Source organism: Pseudorasbora parva, chromosome 4 (genome assembly GCF_024679245.1).
Source record: "Pseudorasbora parva isolate DD20220531a chromosome 4, ASM2467924v1, whole genome shotgun sequence".
NCBI lineage: Eukaryota > Metazoa > Chordata > Actinopteri > Cypriniformes > Gobionidae > Pseudorasbora > Pseudorasbora parva.
In genome coordinates this window covers 4,341,084-4,357,200 of record NC_090175.1, presented here as the reverse complement: position 1 = coordinate 4,357,200, position 16,117 = coordinate 4,341,084, and the positions used below count along the sequence as shown (strand labels likewise).

General features: G+C 37.7%; 1 protein-coding gene and 1 long non-coding RNA gene across 2 annotated transcripts in view; both read left to right on the top strand.

The window, feature by feature from the left end:
* Positions 1-16,117, top strand: part of LOC137072674 (polymeric immunoglobulin receptor-like) — a 42,913-nt gene that overhangs the window by 22,134 nt on the left and 4,662 nt on the right. The window contains exons 4-7 of the mRNA XM_067440586.1: positions 13,707-14,021; positions 14,099-14,410; positions 14,516-14,833; positions 14,911-15,186. Of these exons, the coding sequence (XP_067296687.1) occupies positions 13,707-14,021; positions 14,099-14,410; positions 14,516-14,833; positions 14,911-15,186 (1,221 nt within the window). The remainder of the gene's footprint in view (positions 1-13,706; positions 14,022-14,098; positions 14,411-14,515; positions 14,834-14,910; positions 15,187-16,117) is intronic.
* LOC137073834 (uncharacterized) lies at positions 2,662-7,489 on the top strand. Its single transcript, XR_010904797.1, has 3 exons — positions 2,662-2,918; positions 3,618-3,712; positions 7,395-7,489. It is a non-coding gene; the product is annotated as an uncharacterized lncRNA (long non-coding RNA).

Here is a 16,117-nt window from a genome sequence, read left to right as displayed (position 1 = left end):
ACCCACACGCACCTGTCCATCCACATGATGTAAAAGAAAATGTGATTCCTCAGACCAGGCCACCTTCTTCCATTGCTCCGTGGTCCAGTTCTGATGCTCACGGGCCACTGTTGGTGCTTTCGGCAGGGTCAGGGGTCAGCATGGGCAACCTGACAGGTCTCAATGAGCCTTGGTCGCCCATGACCCTGTGGCCGGTTCTCCACTGGTCCTTCCTTGGAGCACTTTTGATAGATACTGACCACTGCAGACCGGGAACAGCCCACAAGAGCTGCAGTTCTGGAGATGCTCTGACCCAGTCGTCTAGCCATCACATTTTGGCCCTTGTCAAACTCAAATCCTTGCGCTTGCCCATTCTTCCTGCTTCTACCACATTAACTTTGAGGACAAATTGTTTACTTGCTGCCCAATATATCCCACCCACTAACAGGAGCCGTGATGAAGAGATAATCAGTGTTACGTCACCTGTCAGTGGTCATAATGTTATGCCTGATTGGTGTACTAATATAATACATGAGGTGTTAGTTGGAGTTAGTAGTATTGTTTTTGTATTTTTTATGTAAAATAAAACTATCTAATGCACATATTGCTTGTTTTCCCTATTCCACCTATGTAGAAAACCTTGGAGTTTTAGTACCATCAGTGTTGCCCTGAGGCAACAAACCAAAATCTGGTTCAGGGGTGGGGGGGGCGACATTTTTTATGATGGATATATTATCAGGGACCCCCAAGCTCCCAAAAAAGGGGGTGAAATATTTTTTCCCCAAAAAATAAAAAGTCATGTCATAGAGGGTTAAATCACATCCCTAAATGTGTGGTGGCTGGAAAAAAAATGACTGTGAGAACTGTTCAGCGTTGATCATAAACTAAACTTTAGCATAATACATTAGCTAAATTCAAACCCTATACTTTCAAGTTTATGATAGATGGAGCATAGACAGATAGCAACCACTAGGTATGTATCATTTGGATAATTTCATTAGTTGTAGCTGGCTTGAAATAGTACCTACATGTTTTGTAGCTGTGAGGCTGCTGAGCTAACCAGCTAGAACTAGCTAAGTAATAATGCCCTTATATGTTAAGGTAGTCTACCATTTTAGATACAAACATACCGTATAATATATATCATGCATAGAGAAAAGCATTTAACATATACAAATACATATAGAGAAAAAATATGTTACAGCTTAGGGGTGGGCGAACTTCACAAAATTTCATATTGTGATAAAAAAAGAAAATCACAATCCATGATCTGAATCGCAATCTTCCCAATTTTTTAAATGTAGCCTACTATGGAAAATATCCAGACTGAAACAAGCTTATCGACTTATCTATTTGCACAACATTAAATACTATTGCATTAAACATCAGTTTTCAAAATAGTCATTAGTGTTTAATGGCTGATGCCGATATCTTTTTATATATATATATATATATATATATATATATATATATATATATATATATATATATATATATATATATATATATATATATATATATATATAATGTTTATTTATTTAGTTATAATCTGAAAAAAAATCTATTAAATAAATATAATATCAATTAAAAAGACTATTTTAGATTTAACAAACCTTTTGATTCTGGATTCATAATATTAACATATAGTATTTTTCACAAATAAAGAAATTGAAAAAAATGTTAATAAAAGTGTAGCCAACTAGTAGGCACTCAGTAAGTTTGTGCACACTGGGAAAAAATTTTTTCGATAAAGACGAGGCAACACTAAATGTACATTCAGCACACAGTGAAAATTCTGAATATGCCATATTGAGCACCTGAATGTAGTGCAGCATAGCTGAAATCAAGGATTTAAAGTGTTTAGATCCAGTGAAGCTGAACTAATTCACACAGACTGTCCATCACACACAGTAAACAGAGTCATGCAGGTTAAAAATGCACAATTCAGAATATCTGACAGCTATTCAATTCATTCTGCAAGGTTTGTGAAATTAAATGTTAATCAAATTTTCAAAGATTTCTTTAAAGTATATACATACACATTTGCTGAATGTTGACATGAGAAATGAGAATGTACCCACCCAGCACCAGACATCTTTTGGACGTTGTTTTTTGGGCTAAATCAAGTTGGCCCGTAATGGCCTTCATTTAGCCCAAAAAAAGATGTTGAAAATTGGGCTTTGTTTGGTCCGTCGAGATTTGGTACAAATTTAGCCCAAGTACGCACATACGTCTGTTTCGGACCACAATATAGCCATAAACACAGTTAGTAAGTCTACTTAAGCAAGTGAAACAATAGATTGTTGTGTAGCATCTACTGTATATCCACATATGTTATATGTGAAGTGCACTGTTAAATATATCGAAATGCATTTAAAAAATATATATATATTTAAAAAATACATATAACATAAGCTTAAAAGTTGTTCTACATGTTACATCTGTAAATGTATTATACAGTATGAAAAAATATATTCATGCCTTATAGGCCAATAGTTTTTAATTACTGTTTTTGCAATTTTATTTCTACATGTATACATTTCAATAGTTATATTATATTATATTATATTATATTATATTATATTATATTATATTATAACATATAGCCTATTTTACTGACTTCAAAATCATTTTACATTCTGAAAACTGCTTTATTCTCTTTCCATTTAAAGTCTGATGTAGACTACAATCAGGCCTGTTATCCACTTAATAATGTATCAAGTTTTAGGACATTATCTGATTATCAAAAAATTAACTCCATTAATTCGACATTCATGTGAATGCTACGTGACTTCCACGTGTTTTAATGGGCGCGCACGCTGAACATTTGAGTCACATTTGAACTGGAGCAGAGGGCGTTACCACGGACACGGAGCGTCTGCAACTCAACTGACAAACAGCAAAAACTCCGTCTCTCATTGTTGTTTGGATAATTTCAGGTAAGTTTAGAGACTACAATTACACAAATAGTACATACAAATGTTCCTTACACTTTTTTCATGTATATGACACGCATCCGCTGAATATTACTTTATAGAAATGGTTTAACGTTAGTGTCTTCGGAAAAAGTCCGTTAGCATATCAACCGTTAGGCTAACGGTAACTACAGGTAACTTTAGGTTAACTTGAGCTCCTGTTTATGGAAGTTGGGGCTTTTAAATCACATCTTATGTGTAGATGACGTATTTTGATAGTTTTGTTTGGAAGTAGGCTAATTAATTTAGCCTAAAATAGACACTGTACGGTCAATCGGTGACGTCACTTAAACAGTGAAATGAGCTGATTTCATACACGTTATGATCTTTCGTTGTAATCATATTTTTTTAATGCATGGTGATATATATATATATATATATATATATATATATATATATATATATATATATATATATATATATATATATATATATATATATATTTTTTTTTTTTTTAAAGGCTTTGATGTACAAACATAAGTGACACTGTATTAGTATTATTAAATAAGTAAACCTAAAAATGTAAATTCTGTTATTTAAGGATTATTTCTTTGTATATCTGTATATTACTATTTTTCTATTCTGCGTTTCACCTCTGCTATAATTTATTTCTAATAAACCTGGCATTGAATAGGCTACTAAATATTTTTGTCTCTGTGACAGATGTTCGTAGATTCTTCCTTGCTGATGGCCATGCACTAGAGTTGGAGCATACTCCTGTCGAAGAACATCTCTAGACATTATAAACCATATGACTGGTAAGTTATACCAAAGTCCCTTTGAGACAAGTCATTTCGCTCAGCGGCCATCTTTAAAATGCTTCTCGGGCATGCAAGAGCAGCTCCTCCTATCTCTTTGAATAAAGGGAAAAAATAAAATAAATTCTTTGAATAAAATTCTCCACAACTTTTTGCCAAGCTTACAAATCTTGCACGTATATATGTAACAGTATTTATCAATGTACAGTAAATAGCATTAGAAAGATGATGCACCGTTTCGATACTCAGGATCAGTACTGGTTCCGATCCGCCATTATCTGCCGGATTGGGTATCGGACAGACAGGACCAATCCAAATTCGATACTGTGCGCATAATATTCTGTGTTATTTTTAAGCCCCAGTGCCCCAGAAAAGGCACAGAAACATTATAAAGCATCATCAATGATTCTTGCACTATATTATTAGTGTTCTGAAGCCATTCCATAGTTTAATGCGAGTACAGATGAATATTTAAGTCATTCATTCAAGTCAATGCATGCTTACTTAGGCTCAGTCTCTCTCCATTCAGCTTTAAACTGTGCTGCGTTCGGTTACGACATTCAACACGATCAAACTCTCCAAGATGATTTATTGTTTCTGTTATTATGCTTGATCTGTAAAGTAGAAAACACTATGGTTTCTCAAAAAATGACTAACTTGCTGGCGTTTATTGCTGCAAATCATGTTACTTTATCCCGGGTGTCTGTTAGATCACAACACTGGACTAGTTATCGTATTGTTCTTCACACACAGTAACTGAAATGTCAAACTGTTAAAAGAAACGGCTTCTAAGAATACTGCACAGATTAGGGCTGGACGATATGGCCAAAATTTATATCACAATATATTTCTTAATTTCGGTCGATACGATATAATTTCGATATCGATATGAACTATATAAAAGCTTTAGAAAAACTACCAAGAACTGCCACAAAGGATTTCTGTACCTACAAACTTCTGACAAATTAATTTGCCAAGTCTATGAAACCTCCTCCTATAAAACTATATAATATTTTAGAAATAAAAACGGTACAAATAAATTAATGTTCACCTTTTATTTGTATTTAGCCTTTATACGAACAAGAAATGTGAAATCACCATCAAATAAACAAGACTCTCACTTCGCAGACACAGTTTATTGAGCATTTTCTTTTAAGTTATAAATTTCAGTGAAGAACGATTCATAGCGCTATATTCTCCTTTTATGCAAAACTATACCTTTATCTACTGATGCACAAAAAAATAAATAAAATAACACTCAATTCAGTGGCTTATTTGTGCTCTGTTTGAGATGAGTGCACGCTGCTTTGGCAAGGCTTTAAACACGAGCAAATGATACATTATCGTGAAGCCATGTCTGACCGTCTTTCACAAGCATTGAAAGGTAATTTAAACGAGAATGAACGCATTGGTGTTAATACATGACATTGTGTGCAAATGTGGAAAGTATTAAAACAAATGTGCCACTTGCCTCTTACACGAATAGTCTACATGGATTATTTGTAACGCTTGGCATCGTTGTTAGACATTAGATTGATGCGTCTATGTCGATGTATTGTTACACCCATAGTCGGCACCTCTCCGGCACATTTTGCAGCACACTGAAACCTGAAGTTTAATATCAGATCTTAAGCCACATTCGCACGGGACTAGTGTTATCTAAGGACCTCTGGTGATTTGTAATAATTGCAGAGAATGTCGGTGATCTTAATCCCGTGCGAATCGGCCATGTCTGTAATTTGTAAAGTAAAAATTCCCCCGCAAATTACCTACCATTTCACCGAACACGAGGTCCTGTGATAACATTAGTCCCGTGCGAATCGACATCTCTGTGATTTGGCCAGGATTAGGCGGATTGTATATACTTTTTGCAAGCTTTTTTTCTTCCTGTGAGCATTTCTATCTTTATCTTTCACGACGAATAAAGTCTGCATTCATAATGCGCACCGTTCAGTCATTCACGTGCAGCCGCGCCCGCACGGATTATACTTTCACTTTAGAATGAGTATCAATTTGAGAGTAATCTGATTGAATGGTGTGTTTAATATTAACATCAATACTGTTCTGAATGAAAAACAGAACAGAACAGTACAGTACAATGACAATCTTGTTTAAATAGGCGCTTTTACATTTAGTTTTGAAACTGAATCTTCCGCCGTATATCGTCAGCTTCCTACTCGTGATAAATGAAATCTGATTCCTGCCGCTGGTCTGAGCTCAGTTCATGGCGTCTGTTCACTAACTGAACGAAATTATATTTATTTATTAGGCTACTGTAAAATAATCAAAACAATATCGATGCCTGTTTATGATTTCATACAGCTATCTATAACGAAAATCATATCCGGGAGAAGTCAGTAAATTCGAGTAAAATCACAGGCTTTGCTTATCCCGTGCGAATGCGCCACGCAAAACTCAGATGTGGAGTAATGTCTAAATCACAGAGGTCCCTAGATAATACTAATCCCGTGCGAATAGTGCTTTAGATAGACGAACTTCCACGCCACTAAAGAAAGTTAGTCTTTCTTCTCTTATCAACTATTTATTTCTCCTTACTTGTGGAAGCTCGTTCAGTCACATTTGTGTTGCGGTCAGGGAAACTCTCTTTGTAGCTAAAACCGTGGTGCGTAAGGTAAAGTCCGTGGTGTAGGCCTACGTCATCACGCAAGAAGCCAATCGTGTTCTGCTCTTTCTGATGGCATGAGCCCTGAACGTCAGTCATATCGAAATATCGGAAATGTGTTTAAAAATCATATCACCGTTATTGAAAAAAATTATATCGCGATATATATTGATATTGAATTATTGTCCAGCCCTAGCACAGATACACTACGCGTTGATCTTGTTTTGAACTTCTCCATGCGGACATAGCGCGGCACTGTGACTCCGTGTTGCTTCAAGCGGATCGTCCTGCACACGCAATGCTCATACGTGCTTTGTGCCGCTCTATATTATAATACTTTTGCGCTGTGAAAGCCTTATTAAAAGCCTTTCTTGTTCTGCCCTATCTATAATATGTTGCTGCCCCATTAAAAATACATGCTATACATTTAAAATTAATGTAATTTCTTAGTATATAGGCCCTATTTCTAATATATTTACTTGGTTTTCATGAATATATTTTGTGTAACATTTTACCAGATTTTACAGCTACACCTATTCACCTTTGTGGTTTCCTTTATTTTTCCTCACTAAATGTTTCGATTGTATACAAGTATTGTGCACTCGTGATTTTGTAACTTTTTCTGCTGAATTATCCACTAATCTAATTTATTCACCATCTATAGTAGTATTTTGTCATAGATTGTGATTTTATATATTTATATAAAAAATAATGAAGTTGTCTGTATTTGTTTGATTGTGTTTAACTCAAAAAAGAGTGATTATCAGTTCAACAGACTGAGGTATAGAAATTCTACATACATTTTTAAACAAAACAGTATTGGTATCGGATTGGTATCAGTTTAGTATTGGTATCGACCGATACTCAGAATTTTTAATATCGGATCGGTTCTGAAAAAATGGTATTGGTGCTTCCCTAATATATGTATATTAATATCTATCTGTCTATATGTATTTATATCTGAAGAATGAGTAACACTTTAATTTGTACAGAAATGTAAAATATTTTGAAATATTCAGTGATGTTACATCTTTTTCCCCTTTTGTTTGTCAAATACAGCTAAATAAAACCAAAGGCCACTCAGCCACAGGCCACTGCATCTTCTTACAGTGTGTGCAGGTTCCCAGTTTCAATTGATGATGACATGAGGAGGGTGAGTACAAGATGACCATATTTCCAGTCTACCATCCTTTTCAGTAGTTCAGTAGTTTACTTTTTTGTAGTACTTGCAGAGTTATTTTAATTGTACAACATTTGCAATGTAGAGAAAGTAACAAAAGTGTGTTGAAAATTTTAGTAAATTGTTCTCGTGCTATTAATCAGTTTTCAATTTCAGTTTTCAGTTTTAATCATTTTGTGCCCTGAGGTGGAAATGCCCTAATAGACAACCAATTTTGTTTTGTGTTTACATTTACATTTGGGTTATTGTTTTCTTTCTCACTTTAGGTGCTGGAGAAAAACAGCCTGGCTAAACTATTCAAAGTGGAAGCTTCTGTCGTGGCTCAATAGTCCGGATTGGGATGGTGGAAGGAGCAGAAGAACAAGCGGTTTATTGATATGTTGATTGATTTGCCTAATGTATAAAATGTAACCAAAAATTTTCATCACTCACCTTCATGCTTTTCCAAACCTGTGAGACTTTTGGTCATCATCTTTTTAATGAAATCTGAGAGATTTCTGTCCTCCCCCATTTCACAGTTTACCTTAGAAAGGTAGTAGACATCAAAAGCCCCGTTTCCACCACAGGAACTTTACCCAGGAACTAGGAACTTTGGGTGGTACTTCGTGTGTTTAGACCGCAGGAACCAGGGTCTAAATGAAGTTCCGGGTAAATATTTCCCCCTCCAAACGGCCCTGCTCGCGGGGTAGTACTTTTTCAAAGTTCAGGAACTTTCGAGGGCGGGACTTGGGCGCTGAACATGCTGATTGGTTGAGCTCACGCAGCATTTAGGTTCAACTCGGCATTTTTAAAAGTCTTACACGCCGCACTCATGTTGACAAGAGAGGAAAGTTAATTTTTCTGAGGGGTTAACTTTTTATTTCGTAAGTTATAAGATAATGAAGATAATGTTGGAGTAATGACACAGCGTATATTGCCGCAGGCAGTTTTTTACTTTAACTGCGCCTGACAGAATAATTATTATTTTTTCTGAGATGATTATTTAAACAAATAAATAGCTTATAATAACTAAATCCACTAAATCTTTCAATCGGTACACACAAAAATGATTACTGTCCGCTAGGGCTGTCATTTTTGAAAAAAATCTAATTCGAACGGATATCAAATATCAAGCAAGGCATTCGAATATATTCAATTATCTACAACGCCGTCATCTCCAGCAGCTGGAATGTGTTTACGGATGCCATAGCAACTCTCAACGGCCACCAGGACTTTACGGTTTTATAAAAGCTATTCATTTGTTGTAAAGTGTAATAATCATCTCAGAAAAAAATTAATTCTAATGTCAGGCGCAGTTGAAGAAGTTGATTGTTTGCTTACATAGGCTTAGGGACAGTGTCATTATGCCAACATTATCTTCATAACTTCTTATGAAATAAAAAGATTATCCCTCAGAAAAATGTATTTTCCTCTCTTGTCATGCTTGGTGCATGAGCACGACGTGTGCTCTTCAGTGGGGCGCGCGCTGTTGTCACATAAGGACGCACACTCAAAAGTAATCCGGTCAGGTCATTTACATGGTGAAATGTTTCGTTTGATTGATTCATGAAAAGATTTATCCACCCATCTCAAAACGATTACAATTTCATTCAGTTTGGGCATTTTTATTACGATTGAGGTGTTTATATGGAGCATTTTCCTTCAGATTGGACTTTTAAACTGATTACAGTGCTCCATGTAAACGCACCGACAGTAAAAAAAAAATTGCGCTACATGGCACTTTAAAAACCGGATAGTTTATTTATAGTTCGATTACGGATATTTCACGTCAACTTCGAATGCATATTCGAATATCGAATAAAAAGTGACAGCCTTGTCCGTCACTGGCTTGGAGGAGCAGTCGCGCGCAGTCCTACATCACCGGACTAATTTGCCTAATCTTCACGGAACTTTATCGCGGTCGAAACGCAGACAGTTGCAGGTCTGGGGGGGAGAAAAGTTCCTGTAAAAAAGTTCCTGGTACAAATTGTTCCGGGTAATTTTGGTGGAAACGGGGCTAAAGTAATCCATTATGACTCCAGTGGTTTAACCTCGATTTTATGAAGCGACGTGAATGCTTTGTGTTGTGTGTTTTTTTCACAAAATATATGCATCCGTGTTGTGTTGGCGTGAGGCATGCTTGTGAACATGCGTCAGAGATACATCATTTGTGAATAAAGACATAAGTGTTTTTGTTATTTTGTGCATACAAGGCATCTGCTAAAAATATCTTCATTTGTGTTCTGCACAAAGTGAAGCAGCAAAACTGTTATCAACATTGATATTGAGCATCAAATCAAGAATGATTTCTGAAGGATCTGACACTGAAGAGTTCAGCTTTGATAACAGGAATATTCAATGTATTCATATATAAAAGTTATTTTGTGTAGTAATATTTCACAATATTATTGTTTTTACAGTATGTTTGATCACATGCAAGTTTAATATGTGATCAGGAAAGTGTTTTTATGTGTCAATAAATGGTACTCTTGTGAATTGCCTTATTTTGACTAATTATGAATATTAAATATAATCGTCTTTTTCAGGCCTAATTTCAACCATGAATGCATTATCACGGTTGAAATTATGCATAGAAAAGACGTCTTTTAAACTCACTTTACAACCAGATTTAGACGTAAGTGGGACGTCCTTGTATAGACGTCTTTTCACCTTTCAACCAAATTTGAACGTTGATTAAACGTCTGACAATATCGTCTTTCAAACAGGTTTTTGCTGGGTGGGGTATTAGTGTTCGCCTTTCAGAAATATAAAAGCAAACACTATAATACTTTTTTCGCATACCGTTTACTTTCTTTGTTTAACAGTTTTATCTAATAGCGTATTAGATATTATTTGACTATTACACAGAGATCGTGAACTAATGAACACGGAGAATATGGGCTCTGATGCTCAGGCATTCTCAGCGCCGTCAAAACAAAAGTCCCCCTAGGACATAAAAGATCGTGATCTCTACGATTCGCTTGAAAAGTAGATTGTGGACGTCAAGATCGATCAAGATATAAAATCGCCAGATCGCCCACACCTATGGCTACATAACTGATTCAGTGGATGTGGTTAGCTATGCATTTAGCATTTTAGCCAGCTTGTGTAACGAGTGCTAACGTGAGGTAGCTTACAGCATACGTCCAAACATCACGTTGTAGATAATTATAAATTGTACTGTTTAAAGTCCATTCTTTAGAATTTTTTACTGTGTTACTGCTGACCAACACTATTTATTTATAGGCAACCACTGGCTAAGTGTAGCTATTAACATTTTATAAGTGATTTTTTCTTAAAGTGAAATCTCTGATGTCACTTCCTCTGTGTGTAAACGTCAAGCGCAGTACCTCACACTTCCTATAGTTGGCGTATCAGTGAGTGAGCAAAAACGTGATACACACTTACACAGATGATTTCTTAAAATTGTGACATTTCTTGCCCAATGAGATTTTTGCACCAGGTGTATATTTGAGGCTGTAGAACACTGTGAGGTGTTCAGAAAAATGAGGACATCGATTTTGGTCCTGACTTCTACACATGTCCTGACTTTGTTGGTGTGTATTCATACTTTTGTCCTGATATGTCACAAAAACAAACACACACACACACACACACACACACACACACACACACACACACACACCATCCTGTGTGTAATATAAATGTGTAGGGGGGTGTACAGTGTGTGGTCTTCGAAAAAAATTCTGATATATATTCCTCACAGAAAAAGAGCCAAGGCCAATGAGTCTCAGTTTGAAAAAAATAATTATTCGTATCATTTTTATTTTGATAAAAAATGAAAACGGGTCCAACAGACCTGAACACCATACAAGGGTTAAGACCAATACAAAGAAAGACTTTTAGAAATCTTGGCCAACTGAAAAGTATGAACATGAACGTATGAGCATGTACAGCACTCAGTACTTATCGCAGCTCCTTTAGCCTGAAGTACTGCATCAATGCGGTGTGGCAGGAGTCGGTCAGTCTGTGGCTCTGCTCAGGTGTTATGAGAGCCCAGGTTGCTCTGATAGTGGCCTTCAGCTCTTCTGCATTATTGGGTCTGGCATATCGCATCTTCTTCACAATAACCCACATATTTTCTATGGGGTTATGGTCAGGCGATTTTTCTGCGCAATTAAGAACAGGGATACCATGATCCTTAAACCAGATACTGGTTGCTTTGGCACTGTGTGCAGGTGCCAAGTCCTCTTGGAAAATGAAATCTGCATCTCCGTAAAGTTGCTCAGCAGCAGGAAACACGACGTGCTCTAAAACTTCAGGGTATTCGGCTGTGTTGACCTTGGACCTCAGAAACCACAGTGACCGACACCAGCAGATGACATGGCACCCCAAACCATCACTGACTGACGAAACGTTACACTGGACCTCAAGCAACGTGGATTGTGTGCCTCTTCTCTCTTCCTTCAGACTCTAGGACCCTGATTTCCAAAGGAAATGAAAAAATTTACTTTCAACAGCGAACATAACTTTGGACCACTTAGCAGCAGTCCAGTCCTTTTTGTCTTTAGCCAAGGTGATACGCTTCTGACGCTGTCTCTTGTTTAAGATTGGCTTGACACAAGGCTGAATAAATCAGCTGAAACACATCTTCCATGTCTGTGCATAGTGGTTCTTGAAGCACTGACACCAGCTGCAGTCCACTTTTTGTGAATCTCCCCTACATTTTTGAATGGGTTTTGTTTCACAATCCTCTCTAGGGTGAGGTTATCCCTATTGCTTGTACACTTTTTCTACCACATATTTTCCTTCCTTTCGCCTCTCTATTAATGTGCTTTGACACAGAGCTCTGTGAACAGCCAGTGTCTTCTTCAATGACCTTTTGTGTCTTGCCCTTCTTGTGCAAGGTGTAAATGGTCGTCTTTTGGACAACTGTCAAGTCAGCAGTCTTCCCCATGATTGTGTAGCCTACAGAACTAGACTGAGAAATCATTTAAAGGCCTTTGCAGATGTTTGGAGTGAATTAGCTGATTAGAGTCTGGCATCAGGTGTCTTCAATATTGAAGCTTTTCATGATATTCTAATTTTCTGAGATGCTGAATTTGGGATTTTCCTCAGTTGTCAGTTTAATCAACAAATTAAAAGAAATAAACATTTTAAATATATCAATCTGTATGTAATCTAGGCCTGTCCTTGACTAAGGATTTAGACATTTGAATCAGAATTGTCGAATATCTCTATGGTCGACTGATCATCGACCATAGAGATAATCTCTGAATGGGTTGGGAGGGGCACGACACTGTCAGCAGAAGGGTAAAACAATTTTTATTTTCCTTTACACACTGCACACAGCAACAACTTTTAATAAAGCGACCAAAACTGCCTGCCAACTGACAGACGAACTGACAATGGCTTTCTTATTTAGGTTTAAAAAGACCAAAAGGTAATGTGGTGGATAAACATTAATAAACCGCTTTCTCATAACATGTTAAAACCGCGATCAAAATACAGAACATCACACAAATATATAAAAGAACATTTTGATAAATAAACCTAAAAAATACCTGCCTAGAGAGGAAAAGAACACTTTGAGAGCGTTTACATGCACGTACCGATTGTGCCTAAGGGGGTGAAGGACGCGAAGCTCAGGTCCGCGCCTCAGAATCTCACACCGCCATCTGACGCGCACATTATATACACGCAAGCTCAATTTTAAATTGACTGACAGATGAGATGCACGAAAGCACTCTGTGGTGCGGAAGGATTTTAAACAACTTGCTGAGTGGCCGCGGACAGGCGCTGAATTCTGCCGCCGGTGTGTGTACACTCATTTAACGTGTTCTAATTTTAAAGGCGCGGTGCGAAGCTCAGTGCCCTTAAAGGGGTCGCACACCGATGCTCAGCTCAGCGCCACGACACGTCTTTAAAATATTGAGCACCCCCATATTGCCTAAATGGTATGATCCTCGTTTCATAACACCCACGAAGATTCGACCGTGAGATCGGTGGTCGAATCAGGCTCCGCATATCGATGCATCGAATCTTCAAAGATTCGGGGTCACCCCTAATGTAATCAATGAATATTATATACAAGTTTCCCTTTTTTAATGGAATTAGTAAAATAAATCAACTTTTTGATTATATTTTAATTATAGGACCAGTACCTGTATATCAGTATTTGCTGTATTAATACTTGCTAGAGTTTATATTCGATGAAGACACTGATTTAGTCAGATATTTGTGATTAACAGCTAAAGTGGGCGTGTCTCGAGTCACTGGCCACTCAGGAGGTCGTGTGATGATCAAGTGTGAACATCCTCAATACAAAACCAGGCCAAAATACATCTGTAAAGAGTCAGATGGATGTTCAGAGAGGAAGAATCCAGGAGTTCAGGATGAATGGATGGAGAATGGAGATGTTTCTTTATATGACGACACCAGAGCAGGAGTCTTGATGGTGTTTTTTAGAGAGCTGAAAGCTGCAGATGCAGGAACATACAGGTGTGGAGTGAATGTGTCTGACTATACTGAGAGCTTCACTGAACTTCAGCTGCACGTCACACACGGTGAGGAACACAATATACTTTAGCTGGCATGCTTGAATCTGATCTGATTTTAATTTAATTGTAATCTTGGTTTATAGATGCAAAATATCCAAAGAGTGTGAGTATAACTGCTTATATTGGTGAAGAAGTCAACATCTTCTGTCAGATCCCAGAGGAACATGAAGTTTATTTCTGTAAAGAGGATGATAATCACATCTGCCAAAGCATCAGCACATCTACAGTGACACAAATGAGTGGTTCATCTGAGAGAAATGAAGAGAGAGTTTTTACAGTGAGCATCAGTAATGTGAGCGTGAGAGATGCTGGAGTTTACTGGTGTGGAGCAGAAACCAGAGACACATATTTGACTTTCATCTCCCTGACCACCAACATTCAGCTCAACCTCATCAGTGAGTGAATACAGAGCATTTCATCGTGGTAAATGTATATTTACCCAAATATATATGTATATTCAGAATCATGTGTGATAAATGTCTGTGTTTGTGTGTTTGCAGTGTCTCCAGTAGTGAGACGTGAAGGAGAATCTGCTGAGATCTTCTGCCCTTATGATTCAATCTATAAATCAAAGTCAAAGTCACTCTGTAAGGGGAAGTGCTCCACTAGAGATAGAAATACTCTCAGTGAGACTGTGAGAGAAGAGAAAGAGACCAAGACTGACAGATTGACTCTGAATGATGACGCCACTGCAAGTGTCTTCACTGGGACCATCACTGGACTGACAGCAGAGGATGCTGGGAAATACTGGTGTGCAGTGACATTAGAGAGAGACGTGAATTATCTTTACACTCATCTGATCGTCATCATGAACGAGGGTGAGGAAGGTTTATTCATCTCAATATGTCAAACTATGGCTGTGAATTGATGTTCTTATATTTCTAATCATTTCCAGAGCTGAACTTGACTAAGTATGAAGGAGACGACATGTCAATCCAGTGCAAACATCATGAGGAACATCAGAAATGCTTCTGCAAAGCACATGAACCCTCCATGTGTGTGAAGGATGGAGTTTCATTGGAGACGATCAGAGATGATCGAGTGTCTTTCAGTGATGAAGCATCTACTGGAGTCTTTACTGTGGACATCACTGATCTGAGAGAAGAGGATTCTGGGATATACTGGTGTGGATCTCACATCATCACTAAAGTTAATCTCACTGTAAATATAGGTATGTCCCTGATCTTTATTTGAAGATTTATACTAATATATATATATATATTTTTTTACACTAATATATATATTTTTTTTTGTTCACTAGTTTTGATAGTTATATAATTATATCTTATGTACCTTATATATATACCCTATACCACATATACACTGATCAGGCATAACATTATGATCACTGACAGGTGAAGTGAATAACACTGATGATCTCTTCATCACGGCTCCTGTTAGTGGGTGGGATATATTAGGCAACAAATTAACATTTTGTCCTCAAAGTTGATGTGTTAGAAGCAGGAAAAATGGGCAAGCATAAGGATTTGACCGAGTTTGTCAAAGCCAGATTGTGACGGCTAGACGACTGGGTCAGAGCATCTCCAAAACTGCAGCTCTTGTGGGCTGTTCCCGGTCTGCAGTGGGCAGTATCTATCAAATTCTCCAAGGAAGGAACAGTGGAGAACCGGCCACAGGGTCATGGGCGGCCAAGGCTCATTGATGCACGTGGGGAGCGAAGGCTGGCCCGTGGGGTCCGATCAAACAGACGAGCTACTGGAGCTCAAACTGCTCAATAAGTTAATGCTGGTTCTGATAGAAAGGTGTCAGAATATACAGTGCATCTCAGTTTGTTGCGTATGGGGTGGCATAGCTGCTGACCAGTCAGGGTGCCCATGCTGACCCCTGACCCTGCCGAAAGCTCCAACAGTGGCACGTGAGCGTCAGAACTGGACCACGGAGCAATGGAAGAAGGTGGCCTGGTCTGAGGAATCACATTTTCTTTTACATCACTTGGATTGCCAGGTGTGTGTGCGTGGCTGGGGAACACATGGCCCCAGAATGCACTATGGGAAGAAGGCAAGCCAGCGGAGTATGATGCTTTGGGCAATGTTCTTGGGTCCTCCATCAAAAAAAACCTTGAGTCCTCCATCCATGTGGAT